The sequence below is a fragment of the Amblyraja radiata genome, chromosome 17 (genome assembly GCF_010909765.2).
Source record: "Amblyraja radiata isolate CabotCenter1 chromosome 17, sAmbRad1.1.pri, whole genome shotgun sequence".
Taxonomy (NCBI): Eukaryota; Metazoa; Chordata; class Chondrichthyes; order Rajiformes; family Rajidae; genus Amblyraja; species Amblyraja radiata.
Window position 1 is genome coordinate 4,010,681 of NC_045972.1, and position 22,114 is coordinate 4,032,794.

The 22,114-nt window shown below is 43.6% G+C and overlaps 1 protein-coding gene across 1 annotated transcript in view; it reads right to left on the reverse strand.

Moving 5' to 3' along the window:
- The window catches only part of slc7a5 (solute carrier family 7 member 5), a 70,426-nt gene extending 50,035 nt beyond the window's left edge, over positions 1-20,391 (reverse strand). The window contains exons 1-2 of the mRNA XM_033035639.1: positions 19,568-20,391; positions 9,588-9,713 (exon numbers count right to left, since the gene is read on the reverse strand). Coding sequence (XP_032891530.1) covers positions 9,588-9,713; positions 19,568-20,144 — 703 coding nt within the window. The 5' untranslated portion in view covers positions 20,145-20,391. The remainder of the gene's footprint in view (positions 1-9,587; positions 9,714-19,567) is intronic.
- Positions 20,392-22,114: the final 1,723 nt, after the last annotated feature.

The window sequence follows — 22,114 nt, forward strand, 5'->3', positions numbered from 1 at the left end:
TGAGGCCATCCTGGTGGGGGATGGAGGTGTAGAGTGAGCTGTGTTTGAGTGCTCACAAAATGCTCTTTTCACATAAAGGGGATAGCGACCTGCTCCCGTAGCTTTGCTGAAGGTTCATCCACCCAGCAGTTAAAGTATTAGTGAATTTATAGAGCAATGGTAAATAAAGGCAGACTGGAAGACCTCGATCCGAGAATAATTGCATTTCAAATTCTACCTTGCACGTACAAGGAACTTTATTTAGGAAAATGCACTTATTCCGATCCAAGTGCCTGATTAAACTTTGCAAAATAAACACTATGTAATGTACCTGTGGTCTGGTGCATGTGCCATCAGCTTTGATGCACAATATTAGCTAAGCAGCAGCTGTCGCACGGTTTATGCTCATCAATCAAGAATTAATGGTTATGAATTATAGGTTCAATATGGACATTCAATAAAATCTACCTCCTTTTCAAAAAGACCTAGTGAATGGAGGAAGTCATTGCCTTGAAACTGAAGACAGCCCTCCTGTTAAACCATCATTCAAATCTAAATGGTGAACAAATAAATGCAGTTTGTTAATGCCAGATTTGCTCAAGGAAAAGAGAATGTGCTTGAACAGCATTGTATTTATGATTCTTTCTCAATAGAATGCAAGGAACAGACTTTAATATCCACGTGCAAAGCATTTGTCCTTTTCTCAATATTGTTGCTATGCATGAAAGTGATAGAGCTATTTTAGTGAGACCTTTTATTCCATTCTAATTATTATTACAATTATCAATATATATTCTTTGCAATCCCCCAACAAACAGTGTTTCCTGTAAACCTGGTACATAATTATAGAGAGGATCAAAATAGTAGGAGATAACCCCCCCACTTTTATCAATGGAGGCAAAAGTGTACGCCTGGTTCTCACAGAACATAGAACAGCAAGGCAGAGGAATGGCCCTTCGGCCCACAATCTTTGTGCCGAACATGAAGCCGTTAAACAGATGAAATGAGCTTAACTAGACATCATGTGTAGGAAGGAACACAAAAATGCTGAAGAAACTCAGCGGGTGCAGCAGCATCTATGGAGCGAAGGAAAATAGGCAACGTTTCGGCCCGAAACGTTGCCTATTTCCTTCGCTCCATAGATGCTGCTGCACCCGCTGAGTTTCTCCAGCATTTTTGTGTGCCTTTGATTTTCCAGCATCTGCAGTTCCTTCTTAAACACATGTGTAGGGAGGAACCAGGTGCTGGTTTAATCCGAAGATAGACACAAATGCTGGAGTTACTCAGCGTGACAGGCAGCATCTCTGGCCAGAAGTTTCGGGTCGAGATCCTTCTTCAGACTAAGAGTCAGGGGGAAGCAATATGTTCGGCACAAACGTTGTGGGCAAAACGGCCCGTTCGTGTCTGTACTGTTCTATGTACATTTTCAGAGGTGCAGTGTTTTGGCCAAGATCTTAAACTGAAGGCCCAAGTGCTCCCTCACAGAAGAACCTGTGGCAGTATTTTAAACAAGATCAGAGGCGTTAGCTCAACTTTTACGCAAATATGTATCTCTCTGTCAATATTACTAGACAAAGCTCACACCTATTACTACAATACTGTTTGGGTTTAATGTCCACAAGTTGGTCGCCACATATTCTGCGTCACAACTAGGGCCGGACTTCCAAAATGCTTCATTGGCCAAAAGTGCTTTTAAATGCTCAAATGCTCCAACACAAAATATCTGTCCTTTTTTCCTTTGGTTACTTTCATCATTGCTCAGTAACAATAGTAGGAACAAAATCATCGACCCGACCTGCTGAGTCACTCCAGCAGTTTAATGTCTTTTTGTTGTAAACCAGCAACTACAGGAACATAATCTTATCTTGCTCGACTCAGGAATGTGGGTGGGACTTGCAGGGCAGGATGGGTAACTCATTATAGACTTTTTGTGCACTGAATAGAAGGGTATTTGTGCGAAAGAGCTGAACCAGATGAATGCAAACAGCCCACGGTGCTGACCTTCAGGCAGCTGATTGATAATGTGCTACAACACATGGTAATGAGAGGGATAGAGCATGGAAACAGGCCCTTCGGCCCAACTTGCCCACAGCTGCCAACACACCTGCCTGTGTTTGGCCCAAATCCCTCCAAACCCGTCCTATACATGTGCCTGTTTAATGGTTTCTCAAACCCAGCCTCAACTAGCTCCTCCAGCAGCTCGTTCCATACACCCACCACCGCTTGTATGAAAAGGTTTGCCCCTCAGATTCCTATTAAATCTTTACACTATTATTTATTAGAACCCCAAAACAGACCAAAAATTACAAAGAGTTTAGATTTTGTGCACACACAAAAGGTTTTTTTTTTGCTCATGAAACTAGATGCAGTATAGGGAGGGCTAGAAAGTGCTTTTATGTTGAGGGCTTGGTACTATATGGACCTCCTATTCAAGTCACTTGGTTATTTAGCCGAACCGTCAAACATCTATCACACCACACCAAAGGTGGTGGCTTCCCCAGAAATATTCTCAGGTGATCAGAGAACAGCCAGGCTCGTCAACTGATTAATGAAATGGTAGCACTCACAGCCACTGTATTGCCAACAGTAGTTCCAAGTATCTTATGACCACAGATAACCCAAATGTTCAACCCATCGCTTGAATATCAAGACACCCAAGTATCGCCGAACACCAGTTCCTCTCTCCACCTGCAAACCAGTTAGGTACAGCCTTAGAGTGTGCAGCTGAATAAGAAACTATAATAAGGATCATCATCATCATAATGAGTGGAATTTCAACACTTGCCAGATTAATAAAGACACATATCATTATTGCTGTTTAGTGCAGCTTGTGCTTGCTGAGGAAGGACAACGTTACCAATTGTTGGGACAGTGATATAGTGCAAAGCATATTTCTTCAGTAGACACAAAATGCTGGAGTAACTCAGTGGGACAGGCAGCATCACTGGAGAGAAGGAATGGATGACGTTTCAGGTCGAGACCCTTCTTTCTGCAGAATCATTACCCCATTAGTCTTATCGTTCTGCTACGCACAATTCATTGTCCTGGACAGATTTTAAAATACAAATCATGTTTGCTACCGCTGAGTATCCAGGCCATGAGTCACAGCTCAGTCGACCAAGTGTTTCAGTAAAACTATTGTCAATTTTGCTTTAAAAAGTTGCAACCAACATTGGCTACAACTTTAGTATAATCTGCAATTTACTAGTCAAACCTTGTTCTTTCTCATTCAAACCATTGATATCTAATCTGAAACTAATACAGTGTCCATTGAACAACACAAAATTGACCTTAAATCATATCTCTCCGGATTTCAAATAAAAGTTATAAAGTTGTAATATTTTTAGAACAACAGAACCTCTCACAAAATTCAACAGTTCAGGGCCAACAGTGGGATTGCTACTTTCATTATTGAACTACAAAAAGAATCTCAGCGGAAAAAACAAGAAATGTTTTCTCCGTTACTCAAGTGTCCAAAGCTGGAAGAGTGACAAAAGGAGGACAATTCCTTGTCTGTTGCGAGTAAGACAGGGTGGTGAAGAAGGCATTTGGCACATTTGCCTTCATTGATCAGGGCACTGAGTTCAGGACTTTACAACTGTAGAAGTCATGAGCGAGACCCCACTTCTATTATAGTGTGCAGTTCTAGCAATCCAGCTATAGGAAGAATGCTGTTATGCTGGAGAGGGTGCAGAAAAGTGGCACAAGGAATATACTGGACTGGAGGGCTTCAGATACAAGAACAAGCCACATACGTTAGGATCGTTTTCCAAGGAGTGAAGGAGGCCAAGTTATGACCTTAATCATGTGGGACATCGATAAAATGAATGGACAGGGGAGATTAAAACTAGAGACCAAAGGTTTAAACTGGGAGAGGAAAGATTTAAAAGGGATTGAGAGGCAACTTTCTCGCAGACGGTGGTGGATATACAGAATGTGCTGCCAGAGGAAACTGATGATGCTGGTACAATTACAACATGGAAAAGACAGTTAGGCAGGTACATGGATAGTAAAATGTTTAGAAAGATTGGGCCAAACACAGGCAAATAGGATGAGCTCAGGTAGACCACTTGGTGGGCATTAACGGGTTGGGCAGTGGGCCCGCTTCCACACTATATAACTGTGACTCCATAAGTTGACCAACTAGTCTAAGAGGGTTTATATTATTAAACTAAACACAAGTACAACAGGCAATGCAACGACCTGCGGCCTACACCAACCTGAAGCCGCGGTCTCCGGTTTGGAAGCACCGATTCAGGACTTACCTGGACTTTATCTGGACTTTACCTTGCCTGAACATCTGGACGCCCGCAGCGGTGGCTGCGGAGGGTTGAGGTCCCGACCACGGGGGAAAATGGAGGAGGACTGGCCAAATTTTGTGCCTTCCACCACAATGATGGTGGATGTTTGTGTTACATTTTTAATTGTGTTTTGTGGTTTATTTTTTCATTGTACCGCTGCTGGCAAATTCATTTCACTTGCACTTTATGTGCAAGTGACGAATAAAACTGATATTGACTGATTGATATTGAAAGAGAAAATAAACAGACTGCAGAATTTTATTCTGTATTTTATTTTATTTAGAAGTGGTGATTTTTTTTTAACTGCAAGGTTCCTAATGTGACAGATTGGGAGATCAACAACAACAACACACCCTTATTTATGAGAGGTTTGTTCAATAGTCCGATAACAGCAGGAAAATAGCTGATCCTCAATCTGGTGCTTTCAAGCTTGTGTATCTTCTGCCTCTTGGGAGGAGAAGACGGAATGACAGGAGTGTACATGGGCTTTGATTATGTTGGGTGCTTTCATGAGCCAGCGTGAAGTGTAGATGGAATCAATGTGGCTGGGTGGGAGTTTGGGGGGGGGGGGGGGGGGGGGGACTGGTTTTGCAAGATGGATTAGGGAAGGGAAAAAATCCATTGTTCTAGTTCACCGGTGTAAAAAGGATATGATTACCTGTGTATACCATGCAGTTAAGTTAAAGGCCTGGGGCAAGATGGGACTTGAAAATCACCATACAGTGTTCTCAATTAAAAGTCTAATTTGGTAATAATGCTTTCATCATTATCAAACCACTGAAAGCTTGTAATCGCAGAGCGCTCAGTATCCTGCAACAGCACCATTTCTTGGTGGAAGACACATTTGAAGGACTGCTTGTGACAGTAGCTCTAAGGTTGCATTTCAAAATGAAACAGGTAGAAAGGAGGTCCCGGCAAGCACTGTGCAGCCATGCTTGACTGGGCCAGGCCGCTGGCAGAGACATCGGGGAGAGAGGACGTCGGAGAGAGAGGTGTCGGAGAGAGAGAGGGACGTCGGATAGAGAGAGAGAGGGACGTTGGAGAGAGAGAGAGATAGAGAGAGACGTCGGAGAGAGAGAGAGAGGGGGGCGTCGGTGAGAGAGAGAGAGATGTCGGAGAGAGAGAGGGGGGCGTCGGTGAGCCATCGCCTACGTGTCCTGGCGGTCGGTGGAGCATCCGCTGCCGAGAACAAAGAGGGATCCGGCGTGGGGGGGGGGGGGGCGTTGAGAACAAGGCGGGGGGAGGAGGCGTTGAGAACAAGGCGGGGGGAGGAGGGGGGAGGCGTTGAGAACAAGGCGGGGGGAGGAGGGGGGGAGGTGTGGGAGCTGGAAGAGGGACTATATTAAATACTCTTGTAACTTAATCAGCTTTTTTTAAATGTTATTTGTAACCCTTTACGTGGCAACTCTTGCATACTTGTACTGTCTGCAAACAAAGAATCTCACTGTACCAGGTACACGTGACAATAAAGTATCAATCAATATCTACACCAGAAATACTACTGTCATTCTTTATGGATTTCCGATATGCATAATGACATTTTTCAGGGAGATTTTTCATTTCCTGTTGTTCCACATGCTGAGATTTTACATTGGGAAATATTACATTGGGAATTGACAAAAGGGGAATACAGAAGAACAACCTGATACGAGGCTGGCCTGTAAACGGGCAGCTATCACATGCACACTTTTCACGTATAATCTCTGAAAATCTTTACAAGCCAATAAATAACAAACCATACTCATTACTACTGGAAAGCACTTCATTATTCGCACTTCATAGCTTTGAGGTGGGAGGAGCAGAGGGTGGTGGGGGCTTGGAATATGCTGCCAGTGGGAGCAGAGGGTGGAGGTGGCATTTAAGAGACTTTTGGATAGGCACATGGATATGCAGGAAGTGTAGGGATAATGGATCAAATACAGGCAGATGAGATGAGTTTATTTTGACACCATGTTTGGCACAGACATTGTGGGCTGAAGGGACTGTTCCTGCACTGTCCTGCTTGCTCTGTGTAATACGTTCTTTACAAGTGATGCAAGTTTCACTTGACTAAAACCAGAAATGTTGGAAGTACTTGACAGATCAGTTAGCATTTGTGGGGAAGGAAACAGAGGTGACATTTCAGGTCATGGATATTTTAACAGATCTGAGAAGCATGGAAACAGGCAGGAACAAGAGGGGTAGAGAGACACAGGATGCAAACAATTCTGACTAGTTTGTTTTTTGACTGTCCGAACACAACTAACAACTGGATTCACCTTAAATCACTGGGTTTTCCACGGATGGGAGGTTTACATGATCGGATTCTTCAGGATAAAATCTGCTTTCCACCAAACTCTAATGAATTTACGGACCCTGCTCTTACATTTCTTCAAAATGTCTCATTTTCTTTTCTTCTCACACATTCAACATGTAACCCAACTACTATCTTGCCATCTCACACATGAACTAGGATGACACACTACCAACACTGCCACAAACGTCATTTACTATTTCTATTGTTGAAGGCAAGAATGGCTGTACATCAATTCAAATAGACAATAGGTGCAGGAGTAGGCCATTCGGCCCTTCGAGCCAGCACCGCCATTCATGGCGATCACTGCGATCAAATAATATAAGATTTTTAGTTTAAAAGGCAAAAGAGATACGCGAGGTGATGCTCTAATACAGAACACTGAAACATAAGGTTTTGTTTAACCTGAGTATATCAATTTTATTGTGATTATTGTGTTAAAAACATTAACTGCCACATTAATTCACATAGCATCTCCCTACCGACACCTCCCTAACGTTTCTTGATCTCACCGTCTCCATCACAGGAGATAGACTATCAACTGACATTTATTATAACCCCACTGACTCCCACAACTATCTAGGCTACACTTCTTCCTACCCTGCTTCCTGTAGAGACTCTATCCCCATACTCCCAATTCCTCCATCTACGCTACATCTGCGCCCAAGAAGAGGTGTTCCATACCAGGTCATCTGAGATGTCCTCATTCTTTTGAGAACGGGGGTTCCCCTCTTCCATCATAGATGAGGCCCTCCCGCAGCTCCGCTCTTGCTCCCCCTCTCCCCAGTCGCAACAGGCACAGAGTCCCTTAGTCCTCACCTTCCACCCCATCAGCCGTCGCATACAGCACATAATCCTCCAGCATTATCGCCACCTCCAACAGGATCCCACCATTAGCCACCACTTCCCATCTCCATCTCCATCTCTTTCCGATTTCCGCAGAGACCATTCCCTCCGCAACTCCCTAGACTTTAGGAGGAGAGGAACACCACCGCTCAGTCCACCTAATCCCATTTGCTAAACACTTCAACTCCCCCTCCCATTCCCACACTGACCTTTCTGTCCTGGGCCTCCTCAATTGTCAGAGTGAGGCCCAGCACAAAGTGGAGGAACAGCACCTCATATTTCGCTTGGGCAGCTTACACTCCAGCGGTATGAACATTGACTTCTCCAACTTCAAGTAACCCTTGCTTTCCCTCTCTCTCTACCCTACACACACACTAGGGGCAATTTTTTACATTGATAACAAGTCAATTAACCTACAAACCTGTATGACTTTGGAGTGTGGAAGGAAACCGGAGCACCCGGGGAAAACCCACACAGGTCACGGGGAGAACATACAAACACATTTCAGTCAGCACCCAGTCAGGATGGTACCAGAGTCTCTGGTGCTGTAAGGCAGTAGCTTTACCGCTACACCACATTTTAAAGAGTTTTTCTTTTTTTTTTTTAAACTTTCCTTGTGCTGATATCGTTTCCATGTAGTTTTATTACAAAATGAAATGAGAGAAATTTAAAATTCCAAAAATAGTTATATCAGAGTACATTAATTTCAGGAAAATATGACAAGAAGTCTACATTCACACAGCAGAGTTCTATTAATCCATCATATAAACTCATTTTCAAAATATCCGGGTAGTGATGGTTCCAACAATGGAATAGAAATTTTTATTTTTAAAGTGAACAATGGTCATTCCAACCTAATGAGTGCTGATGCTAACAGAAATAATGGGAGTCAGCTACTTAAATTGTTAATCGTTTTTAGTTTGGAGGATATTAAAACAAGTTTGGAGTCACATAATTCAAGAAACTTTTAATGCAAAACATCCTCCTGACTATGGCTGAATAGTGACTGATTTTATGCTTCATCCAGTGTTAAGTTTAATGTTACTTCAGATAAATAGCATGAATTTAGTTTAGTTTAGAGATACAGCGTGGGAACAGGCCCTTGGGCCCACGCTGACCAGCGATTCCTGTACACTAACACTGTCCTATACGCTAGGGACAATTTACAATTTTTACAGAAGCCAATTAACCTACACGTCTTTGGAGTGTGGGAGGAAACCGGAGATCTCAGGGGAAAACCCACGTGGTCACGGGGACAACGTACAAACTCCGTACAGACAGCACCTGTGGTCAGGATCGAACCGGGGTCTCTGGCGCTGCAAGGCAGCAAATCTACCGCTGCACCACCGTTCCACCCCAAAATAGGGTTGGATTGTCCACTTTGGAACGTGACTGAAATTTACTGCCCATCTTCATTGCAGTGAAGAAAGTGAATGACACGTTGGCCTGCATAACAAAAGGAGTTGAGTATAGCAGCAAAGAGGTCCTTCTGCAGTTGTACAGGGCCCTAGTGAGACCACACCTGGAGTATTATGTGCAGTTTTGGTCTCCAAATTTGAGGAAAGACATTCTTTCCATTGAGGGAGTGCAGTGTAGGTTCACGAGGTTAATTCCCGGGATGGCGGGACTGTCATATGTTGAGAGAATGGAGTGGCTGGGCTTGTACACTCTGGGGTTTAGAAGGATGAGAGGGAATCGTATTGAAACATATAAGATTGTTAAGGGTTTGGATACGCTAGAGGCAGGAAACATGTTCCCGATATTGGGGTAGTCCAGAACCAGGGGCCACAGTTTAAGAATAAGGGGTAAGCCATTTAGAACAGAGATGAGAAAAAACCTTTTTCACAGAGAGAGTAGTGAGTCTGTGGAATTCTCTGCCTCAGAAGCAGTGGATGCCGGCTCTCTGGATGCTTTCAAGAGAGATTTAGATAGAGCTCTTAAAAATAGCGGAGTCAGCGGATATGGGAAGGCAGGAACGGGGTACTGATTGTGGATGATCAGCCATGATCACATTGAATGGCGGTGCTGGCTCGAAGGGCCGAATGGCCGACTCCTGCACCTATTGTCTATTGTCTATCCCTAATGCCGTTCAAAGGTTACTGCTGTCTTTGCAAGAATATTTAGTAGCAACAGACTGACTGTACATTTAAACTATATCTCACACTTACCTTTACAAATCTGCACAAAGCCCAGAATAATGATGATGAATAATGCCAGCAACTTTGCAGCGGCAAAGATATCTTGTACTCTTGTGGCTGCTTTTACACTGTAGCAGTTCACTGCCGTCAGAAACACTGAAAGAAAAAAAACAATGTGTTTCATTTTGTAACTTTTGCAGTTTTTAAAAATTTAAATGAACTAAATATTTGACCACAGGATAAATATTTGTCATCACTAGGCAGCTGTTCGGCCTGCCCTGTGCTTGAAACTGCAATGGCAATGGAAGCTTCACATTTGAAAGCTCAGATAAGCTCAACTATCCATGTTCAGTAGGCACTTGAAACCAGAATTGGTGAACTGACTGATCACAGCTGGTGTAGGGAAACTTATCAGTAACTCAGGAACTCGCTAGATTAAAACAAATGTATGATACAAAAGGTTCATTTTGACAGTGCATTGCAGAATCTAACCGCTTTTAGTTTAGTTTAGTTTAGAGATACAGCATGGAAACAGGCCCTTCGGCCCACCGAGTCCACACTGACCAGCGATCCCCGCACATTAACACTTTCATACACAGACATGGGATAATTTTACATTTACACCAAGCCAATTAACCTACAAACCTGCACGTCTTTGGAGTGTGCGAGGAAACCGAAGATATCGGAGAAAACCAGCGCAGATCACGGGGGGAGCGTAAAACTCCGTACAGACAGCACCCGTAGTCAGGATCGAACCTGGGTATCTGACTCTGTAAGGCAGTAGCTCTACCTCTACACCACCTTGCCGCCTTCTGCATAAAATGTTTTTTCTCCAGTTCACAACATTAAAACGGCCTTCTGTCATGCAACTTATGCAAGATGAAATTTTGATTTCTAGTCTCATATCATCTTGTGGGGAACATCACGCCAAAAAATCATGAAGAGAAAAATGTAAGGAACTTCAATTGGCCCGGTAGCATTTTCTGTATGTATTATGTTACATCTCAAGTAAACTGAAACAAACTGGGATAAAATAACTACACCTCAAAGTCATAGTATGGAAACAAGACCTCCGGCCCAACATCCCCATCTTCACTAGTCCCAGCTTCCTGGGATAGGCCCGCATCCCTCCATGCACCTGTCCAAATTGCCACTGTCTTGTACAACTGCAACATAACATCTCAACTTCTCTACTCAATTCTCTGACTGATAAAGGCCAATGTTGCAACAGTCTTCTTGACCACCCTATTTACCCGTGACAGCACCTTCAGGGAAATATGCACTTGGACTTCTCGATTTCAATGCTCTACAAATCCCCCAGGGTTCTACTGTTCACCGTGAAGGTCCTGCCCTGGTTTGTCGTCCCAAAATGCAAGAGCTCTCACTTTGCTGAATTAAACATAAACCATTCCGTATCCCCATAACTGGCTGCTCCAGAGTATCATAGAATCATACAGGCACTTCGACTCAACTTTTACCTTCATGTTCATTGCGGGTGTGAGTGTGAGTGTGAGTGTGAGAGAGAGTGTGTGTGTGTGTGTGTGTGTGTGTGTGTGTGTGTGTGTGTGTGTGTGTGTGTGTGTGTGTGTGTGTGTGTGTGTGTGTGTGTGTGTGTGTGTGTGTGTGTGTGTGTGTGTGTGTGTGTGTGTGTGTGTGCTTCATCGCTGACGGTCGATCCAGCTCGATGTTTTTCAGGCGACTGCCCTCGAGTTTGAAGGTCGAAGACAGTTGCTGAAAAGTCACATTAGTGGGACAGAGCCTTTATACTCCTCTGTAAGATCTCCCCTCATCCTCCTGCGCTCCAAACAATAAAGTCCTAGCCTGCTCAACCTCTCCTTACAGTTCAGGCCCTGAAGTCCTGGCAACATCATCGCAAATCCTCTCTGCACTCTTTCCAGCTTAAAAACGTCCTTCTAATAACAGGGTAACCTCAGAACGACTAAACTGTTATCATTGAGCTCAGTATTTATTCCTTAAAGAGGAATGCATGGTGTCCTTAAGAAGAAGGAATTGAACTTAATTTGACAGTAGTCTGCAAAGTGACTTTCTTTGTGAAATAATGTTGATGATGATGAATAATTGGACCAGAATATCCACATGTAATTAAGCTCCTATATTATTTTTTAACTCTTTCAAATGCTTCTAAGCACATTTAAAATGTATCATGCTGTAATTATAGACTGCTAACATTGATGTTGCAATGCCTCCACTGGAAGAAGACCAATTTCTGCTCTAAAGAAGTCTCTAAAAAACACAAGGAACTATAAAATAAAATACTGACAGAATGAATATGTGTTTTATACAGAATCGTGTGTATAAAATCATGAGAGGAATAGATTGGGTAGATGCACAGAGTCTCTTGCCCAGAGTAGGTGAATCGAGTACATAGGTTTAAGGTGAAGGGGAAAAGATTTAATAAGAATCTGAGGGGTAACTTTTTCACATAAAGGGTAGTGGGTGTATGGAACAAGCTGCCGGAGGAGGTAGTTGAGGCAGGGACTATCTCAAAGTTTAAGAAACAGTTAGACAGGTACATGGATAGGACATGTTTGGAGGGATATGGGCCAAACGTGGGCAGGTGGGACTAGTGTAGCTGGGATATGTTGGCTGGTGTGGGCAAGTTGGGCTAAAGGGGCAGTTTCCACACTGTATCACTCTATGAATCCAATGATCTCATTTAACATGAACTGCAAATCGACCCATATTATAAATATTGAATTACATTTCTTTACCCTTGTAAGGTCCTTTCGTGCTCTTTTAAATTAAAAGACTACACATGGGCTTGTTCCGCCATTGTATAACGACAACTTAATAATATGCACGCTATCAATTTCCATTTAATGGTAATAGTCTGCAGTTAATAAAAGAAACTATATACAAAATGAATGCCAATGAATCAGTCAAGTAGGTTAGCTGCAAGGTGACACTTAATACTTAGCACGGGGTCAATCAGAAGTTGTACAATAGAAAAGTGACAAAGACTGTCAAATGTATGGAATAAAATACATTTAAAAAATGTGACCATGAAAATATGCAAGATAAAATTGCCTTGTTAACGTGTTGCCTTCAAAATTTGAGAGATCAACCATATAACATTATTAAAATGCAAAAGGCAATCTAGAGTGCACAACACAAAAAAAAAACAAATTTAAATTCTGAAAGCTTTATATTATTGTGGTTCAAATGCATATTTTGGTTAAAATTATAGCTAAATGTATACCCACAATACTTAATGCAATGAAATATATTAATTAAAAAAAAATAATAATTCTACAGCTGCAAATTAGTTTGAAATAATATGTCAAAATATATATGATACTAAGTAAATATCTGGTGAATGGAAAGGCAAAAGAAATCTAATGGGCAAAAAAAATGAATTGAAGTAGCCTGTTATTTATTCTATGTAATCAACCATCAATCAAGAGGCTGCCCAGTGATAAGGTTTTCTGCAGCAAATGGTCGGTGCAGACAATCTGTCTCTATCTCTGGCAACGGTCCCCAAGTGCCTGAAGACAGCTACCATAGTGCCGGTGCCGAAAAAGTCTAAAGTCACCAACCTGAATGACTACCGCCCGGTTGCCCTAACTCCAATCCCAATGAAGTGCTTCGAAAGGCTGGTCCTCTCCCACATCAAATCCAGCATCCCTGCCTCACTGGACTCTCATCAATTTGCATACAGGGCAAATAGATCAACAGAGGATGCCATCTCTCTGGCTCTTCACACTGTCCTGACTCACCTGGACAGACAGGGCACGTACGTGAGGATGCTCTTCATTGACTATAGCTCTGCATTCAATACGGTCATCCCCACCAAGCTCACCACCAAACTCCACCAGCTAGGCCTCAGCTCGCCGATATGCGATTGGATCCTGAACTTTCTGACGGAACGACCGCAGGCAGTGAGACTGGGCCCGCACATGTCCTCCACCATCACCCTGAGCACCGGCACACCACAGGGCTGTGTACTAAGCCCCATGCTCTACTCCCTCTTCACTCACGACTGTGTTCCTGCATTCGACACCAACACCATCGTGAAGTTTGCAGACGACACAACAGTGATTGGGCTGATCACCAACGGTGATGAAACAAAATACAGGGCAGAACCTGGCGGACTGGTGCTCACGTAACAACTTGTCACTAAACACCTCCAAGACCAAGGAGCTGATTATTGACTTCAGGAGGTCCCATAATGGAGAATAATATCCCAATCTCCATTTACGGGGAAAGTGTGGAGAGAGTGTCCAGCTTTAAGTTTCTGGGCACTCACATTTCAGAGGACCTCACATGGTCCACCAACACCACTGCGCTGGTCAAGAAGGCACAGCAACGACTGTTCTTCCTGAGGACATTAAAAAAGACTGGTCTGCCCCAACAGCTGCTGACAACGTTCTACCACTGCACCACAGAGAGCATATTAACGTATGGCATCTCTGTGTGGTATCTCAGCTGCACGGAGGCGGAGAGGAGAGCTCTTCAGCGCGTCGTCCACAGAGCGCAGAGGATTATTGGGACACAGCTACCAGCCTTGGAGGGCATCTACCACACACGGTGCCTCAGGAAGGCCGTCAGCATCCATAAAGACTCCTCACACCCTTGTAACGGACTGTTCGAACTACTTCCCTCCGGCAGACGTTACAAGGCCTTCTACGCCCGAACCTCCAGACTCAGAAACAGCTTTATTCCCAGAGCTATAGCGGCTCTGAACCGGCCCTGCTGAGTGCCCCCCACCCCCCCTGGACTGTCTCCCTCGGATGGTCACGTCACACAGCTTATTTATTTATTTTACTTTCCTTTTACATCGGTTGGAAGCTGCATACTAAATCTCGTTGCACTGATGTTCAATGACAATAAAAGATATTATTATTATTATTATTATTCTTTGAAGGCTGCTCTGAACTTTAGCTCCACCCACTCACATGTAATACAGGATGTTTCTTGCATCAGAAAGGCTGGCAGCCACCTGTGACATACTGACTGATGGCAACATTACAACCTTTGTTTTACAAATAGCTTATAAAATCTGCAAGAAAGACTGGACTAAGTCTAAACAAGTACTAAAGTTCTAAGCAAGAATATCTATACTTTTTCTAAAATCCTTATATTTTAGATAACAAGGGATCCAGGGAGAACCAGTTACCCAATTGATACACAATTAGCTTCATGGTTGGAAGCAGAGGGTGGTGAGACTGAGGACCTGTGACTAGACAAGTGCTTCAGGAAATCCTAACAAAGATACTTTCCTCAGAACTGCCAAATTCAAAATTTGCATTCTATAGCAGGAGGAATCTGCTGTGGGTAAAAGATACAATCAAAGCGTAAGTAAAGAACCCTCAGGTTATGAAGTGAAAGGAAATGTCACCCATGACCAAACTACAGGAAGTCGGCTGAAAACCACGTCATGAATAGACAATAGACGCCAGCACCGCCATTGAATGGGATCATGGCTGATCATCCCCAATCAGTACCCCCGTTCCTGCCTTCTCCCCATATCCCCTGACTTGGCTATCTTTAAGAGCTTAATGAACAGCAAAGAAAGAAATTATAAATTTATTTGTAGAGCACTTTTCATACAATTGAATGCAACCCAAAGTGCTTTTCACAAAAACCCAGGTCTAAACAAAATACAATTTAAAACAGTAGGGATATAGACAGTTAATAACATAAAAAGCACAGATTTGTATAAAAAATATAAAATAAAAAGTTGAGTGTAAAAGAACAAAGAAACAAACACCGAGGTCTAATTCAGCCTTCCATATACTATATGTGCACACAAGCTGCAGAAGGCTATGCTGAGATAAATACAAGAGAATAAAGGTCGTTTTTGCAATGTCATCAGAAGAAGTAAAGTCAGTTAAAAGCTAGAGTGAAAAGATAAGTTTTTAGTTGCCGTTTAAAAATGTCAACTGAGTGGGCGTTTCTCATAGCCCTGGGTCGGGTATTCCACAGCTTGGGGGGGTAATTGAAAAAGGCTGCTTCACCAATGTTCTTATAGCTGCGGCATTGCGAGGCTAACGGCCCGGCATCAGAAGACCTGAGCGCTCGAGTAGGGGCATAGGGAAGGAGGGAGTCTGTAAAATATGCTGCTCCTAAGCCATTTAGGGCTTTGTAGACAAGAAGGAGTTTATAGTGTATCCTGGATCACACAGGGAGCCAATGAAGGGAGTATAATACTGCGGTGATATGTTTGCTTTTCTTGGTATTTGTTAATAGCCGGGCTGCGGCATTTTGAATGAGCTGTAATGTTGGTGGGTTTTGAAGGCAGACGGGTAAATAAGGCATTGCAGTCATCAAGTCTGCTTGATATGAAAGCATGTACGAGTTTTTTACAGTCATGTCGAGTTAAGAAAGGCCATACTTTAGCAATATTTCTTAGGTGATAGAAAGCACGCTTTGTTACCTTATTTATGTGAGATTTAAAATTAAGATCATTGTCAATTTTTACTCCCAGGCTTGTGACATAGGCAGTCAAATTTCCCAGTTTACCGAGTAATAGCTCTCTCTTGTGTTTTGATCCAAGTAATAGTGGTGGTGTTTATTATCTAAGGTTCATAAGCTCTTAATATACTTAGTTATGCTCACAGCCATGTGAGAGGACCACAGGTATCCATGAGTCTTCCCTTTGGGTCGAGGATAACTTTCTATTCTGAGCAATGAACACAAATGTTGATGTCAGCTGGACCACTTCAGCGATCATAAGACATTGCACATGATGGTGTGTGTGTGCGTGTGAATTACTAGCACTTCCAAAGGACAAATCGTTTGCTACAAGAAAAATCACTGCCCAGGACCCCAACATGGAGTGTCTGGTACAGATTCATGCGGCACTTCTACTGAGAGGATCCACCTTGCAGAGGATGGGGAGAGGGGATCAGAGCGGGGGCAGAACAATGTGGAAGGGAAGATCATGGGGTGAATGAGAGGCGAAAAGGGGGCAATTAAAGAAAGGGGGAGAGAGAAAGAGAGCAAAGGTGGGAAGATTGAAAGAAGGTTGACTGAAATAAGAAGGGGATCTGGGTGGGTGAAGGAGGACGGCAGAGGATAGGTGTGGGTTAGATCACGGATGTGTGAGTGCATGTGTGGTTGGTGTGTGCTCTGGGTCTTTTTAGTATGTGTGTATGTATGTGCGTGTGTGCTGGGGCACAAGTTTTGCCCTATTTTCATTTTAATTTGAGTGTAACAACATATTTAAACACTGAGATTTTTGTTTGTCTTATTTATTATGATATTGCATTGAAGCATGATGGTGAAGCTCAATAGGTCCCCCTGACAACTATAATCTTTATCAACGCACAGAGCATATTTATTACCATCGACCTGATGAGACAAAGTTACGGTTGACTGACTGTTGAGAGATCAAAGCCTATATTTAGCTGACTTGGCATAGCACAGCCGTGACAACAGATTACAATGCCATGCTTCCTTAGTATCAGAGCAGAACACAATTAGCCAACCTCACCATGACCGAGGCACTGCTGGTTAGTGATAATAAATAATACCATGAATCTGAAATGGAAGGAATTTTCTTATGTTGCTCATGGATCTTATAGAAATATATAAAATTATAAAAGGATTGGACAAGCTAGATGCAGGAAAAATTTTCCCAATGTTGGGCGATCCAGAACCAGGGGCCACAGTCTTAGAATAAAGGGGAGGTCATTTAAGTCTGGGGTGAGAAAAAACGTTTTCACCCAGAGAGTTGTGAATTTGTGGAATTCCCTGCCACAGAGGGCAGTGGAGGCCAAGTCACTGGATGGATTTAAGAGAGAGTTAGATAGAGCTCTAGGGGCTAGTGGAATCAAGGGCTATGGGGAGAAGGCAGGCACGGGTGATTGATTGGGGACGATCAGCCATGATCACAATGAATGGCGGTGCTGGCTCGTAGGGCCAAATGGCCTCCTCCTGCACCTATTTTCTATGTGTCTAAGAAATGTAAGTGATGGTTAGATCAGCCATGATTGAGTGGCAGAGTAGACTTGATGGGCCGAATGGCCTAATTCTACTCCTTATCACATGATCTTGTGAATATAATTGACACAGGTGGTGATAACCTTTCCCATTTGTCTACCGAATCAACCTGTTTCAAATTTTATTCAGTTTTCCTACTCTATAGCCATTTTCAAAAGAACGTGATTAGTTGTGAAATTCTGTGGTATATCTTGAGTTACAAAATCAACGAGAAAAATCCAACTTATTTCCTTTGCTTAGTATTACAGCGCACAGATGTTTATTTTCCTCTCCCTATTCTACTTACAAACATGCCATGGTCATGAAAGAATTATTTTCTAATCTTCACAAGTCATACATTATAGTGTGTGAAATAATAATTATGACCGTAATTTTAAGGTAAACTGTCTTCTGTGAATACATGGTGCAGTTGTAAGTAGTTTGAACAAAATTTGAAAGATATGGAGCAGGGAAAGTGATGCAAGCACAAGTTTAAAATTAAGTATGTAGGAAGGAACTGCAGATGCTGGATTAAACCAAAGATAGACACCAAAAGCTGAAATAACTCAGCAGGTTAGACAGCATATCTGGATAAATGGTCTGAAGAGGGTCTCGACCCAAAACATCACCTATTCCTCTTTAAAATTAAGTATATGGTAGATGTTATCAGATAAAATGTAGGATGTAAATTGGATTGAAGAATTCTTGTGAAGGAAATACCAAGATACTGAAATGAAACAATGTAATGATTTTTATACAACAAGCTCAAGGGTAGGATTTGGAATACAGGAAAACCGAGTAGCACTCCCATGGGACCAGCGAGCTGCTTGCTTTAGTGTAGAATTCTGATAGTTATACATATCAGCATGTTTAGTCCGTTTTGAAGTGAGTAGAATGTACAGCTTGCCTTCAGCTAAAGAATATTTCTGAACAGATTGCAAGCTCCTGCAGTGTGAGATTTCCTCAAAGTGAATCATGAATCAAAGCACTATAAAGCGTTACAGGAAAAGGGAGCTAGCATTCAGGCCAGGAGTGAGGCAGAGAATTTCTGCGAGAACTCAAGCGGACATTTGGACAAGTCTCCAGTATATACCCAATGATAGCGGAACTGTATAAAGTCTCCCCTGACTCTCACACTGAGGAACGGTCTTGACCCGAAACGTCACCCATTCTTTGTCTCTGATGCATTTTGTGTCTATCTTTTGTACAGACATTACCCTCCTTGCCCATGTGCCCGACTCACACAAATAATTTTAACCTCATCAGCTAAAGACCTTGACACGACTGGTCCATTTAACCTCTTAATTTAAATTAATTTTCCCTGAAGGATTGTGGATTTGACATGTGACGATAACTTTAACAATGGATGTTTTTGGATGATATTATCAAAATCAGTCGCCCATTGTAAACTGCACAGTGCCCAGTGGTGGCAAAGGACTGTGAATGGACTGACTTTCTCACCGGGTCACCCTACAAAACTATTAGTATTTGGGGAAGAGCAGGAGAAACCAGTGGGAGACAAGATAAAACAACGAGGGAGAGGGACACAAAATTGCTGGGGAAACTCAGCGGGTGCAGCAGCATCTATGGAGCGAAGGAAATAGGTGACGTTTCAGGCCGAAACCCTTCTTCAGACAGAGAGGGAGTAGTGTTGTTCCAACAACAACCTATAATATATAGCATTAGAAAACTGAACAGAGAAGACAAACAGTAAAGTATGTTTACAAACCGCCAAGCCAGCCCACTGTTGTAAATAAGAATTTCCTTGTCCTATCTGGGACATATGACAATAAAAAACTCTCGACTCTTGCCTCCTCTTCAATTAAGGAAATGGAAATGAGAACATGAAGAAAATGGAAATGAACCAGGAAGAGGGCTGGTGTCACACGTGTTTACTGGTCCAAGTCGTTACTCACAGGAGCAATCTGCTCAAGTGAGTTTTAGTGCAGAACGCGAATGTTTGCTTTACAATGAGTAATGATAAAAAATAATAAAAAGTAATGGCTAAAAGAGGCGATTGAGAGCAGGAGGTTGGTTGCAACGAGGTGCTACTAGTGCATACTTACAGATACACATACATGCCACCAGTTTGGCTCCATCTTCGGGCACTGGGCAGGAGGGGAAGACGGGTTTGATGATATAAGTGGCGAAGACCAGCGCCACGATGTACTGCGAGCTGGGCCGGATGATGAGCAGCTCGATCCAGAGTTTGAGGAAAGCCACGAGGGATCCATACACCTCCAGGATATACGCGTAGTCGCCCCCGGACTTCATGATGGTGGTGCCCAGCTCGGCGTAACACAGCGCGCCGATGGTGGAGAAGATGCCGCACAGGGACCAGATGATGAGCGAGAAGCCGACCGAGCCCGCTTCCCGCACCACCCCGGTGGGGGTGATGAAGATGCCCGAGCCGATGATGGTCCCCACGATAATGGCCACGCCGTTAGTCAGTGTGATGGTCCGCTTCAGGGCCACGTCGGGCGGCTTCTCGGCCGCCGCTGCTAGCGGGCTCTCCCGCCCCCGGCACACGCCCGGCTCTCCGTTCACAGTCGCCTCCAGCATCCTCTCATTCACCTGCCCCTCGTCCTCCCCTTGCTCCCGCACCAAGCCCGAACCCGAGCCTCTCTTCTTTAAATTAGACATGATGTCTTCAATCTTCAATTCAGCCTCAGAGCAGCTGCTCCCAGTCGCGGTGTCGCTGCCGCTGTTGCCTTTGTCCGGCGCCGGCTGGACAACCTACAAATGTACACGACCTGCTGGCCAAAGATCTTTGCTGCCGGCTGCCTGGAGCGCCGGCTGCTGCTGCTGCTGCTGCTGCTGCTTCTACTCGGCGCTGTCCCCTCAGTCATTCATGGGTTGGGGCATGATGCAAGACTGAGGCGGATTGCTCAGTCTCCGCGTTTCGCTTCCTCTCACGCAGTTGGCGTCAGAATTTGCAGCTAATCCAATTCGACGCGTTTATTCCACTGCCATTCGGCAAGAGTGAAGCGCTGAGAGCTCAAAAACATATTCCCAACTGCTAATTAGGCGTTAAACTTTGACATTTTAATATTTGTGGTTAAATTCCTCCCAGTCAAACGAGTTTATATTAAAAAGTTCATATAAGGCGTGATATATTCTGAAGGAACCCGCCTTTCAGATCCCACCAATTATACTCCGTAAACGAGAACATGGGGACATAGCAATACAGGACTAAATATAAACTCCACTATCACCTGAATAGGACAGCTTTGGAGGGATATGGGCCAAGCGCAGACAGCTGGGACTAGTGTAGATGTGACATGTGTAAGAAGGAACTGCAGATGCTGCTTTAAACCGAAGATAGACACAAAGAGCTGGAGTAACTCAGTGGAACAGGCAGCATCTCTGGAGAGAATGAATGGGTGACGTTTCGGGTCGAGACCCTTCTTCAGGCTGGTTAGGGATAAGGAGAACGAGAGATATAGACATGACATAGATGTAGATGTGACAAGTTGGCCAGTGTGGGCAAGTTGGGCCGAAGGGCCTGTTTCCATACTGTATCACCCTATGATTCTATGTTTTAACTAAGTTTCTCCGAACAAATGAAAAGAATGCTTAACTTACCTTTTTTTGTATATTTTACATTTTAAATATATGCAAGGGCAGGGGGTGGGGGGAAAGAGGGGAGGGCATAAAAAGGCAGTTCAAGGGCGTACTGTAGCTGGATGAGCTGCTGTCTCACAACGCCAGAGATTCTGAATTTAAGTGCTGTCTGTGTGGAGTTTGCACATTCTCTCTCTGACCACCTGGGTTTCTTTTGGGTTCTCCGGTTTTCTCCCACATCTCAAAATATGTGTGGGTTTGCCTGTTAATTGGCCTCTGTAAATTGACCCTGGTGTATAAGGGAGTGGACTCTGTGGGCCTAAGGTCCTGTTTCCATGATGTCTCTCTAAAAACAAAAAATAAAAATGATACATGGGTCTCGGGGATGGAAGATGAGCTTATGGTGGAAGATAAGGAGCAAGGTGACTAATGTGGGGGAATTGTGTGCACAAGTGGGTGGGGAAATGGGGTTAGAGGACCTGGCTTTGAATCTACCTTCCAGAGTTGACTAAGTGTAAATAGACCCTCAATGTATAATGGACTGAGAGGGATTGCTGATGTTGGTTTGCTTATCCAGCCAGTGGATTTGGAGAATTATATGTGGTAACTCTCCAATGATTCGACCTGCATTGAGTCCTGTGGTTACCAATCCTATTTACTGATACCTGGTAACCATAAAGCTATGGTTTATCTTGTGGGGAGATCTATCTTGATGTTCAAACACTCTTCACATGATCATAAGTTGTGTTGGCACACGGCAGGTCATAATAAATTTCAACAACAATCTTGGCCTCCATTGAGGAATATTTCCTGAAATGTGACCTCATGAAATTTTCCTCATGTGGGCAGTTGATACTGTGGAGTGGAGCAGATAGGTAGGCTGTTGTGGAGTGGAGCAGGTAGGTAGGGTGTTGTGGAGTGGAGCAGGTAGGTAGGCTGTTGTGGGGTGGAGCAGGTAGGTAAGAGTGGATGATCAGCCATGATCATATTGAATGGCGGTGCAGGCTCGAAGGGCCGAATGGCCTACTCCTGCACCTATTTTCTATGTT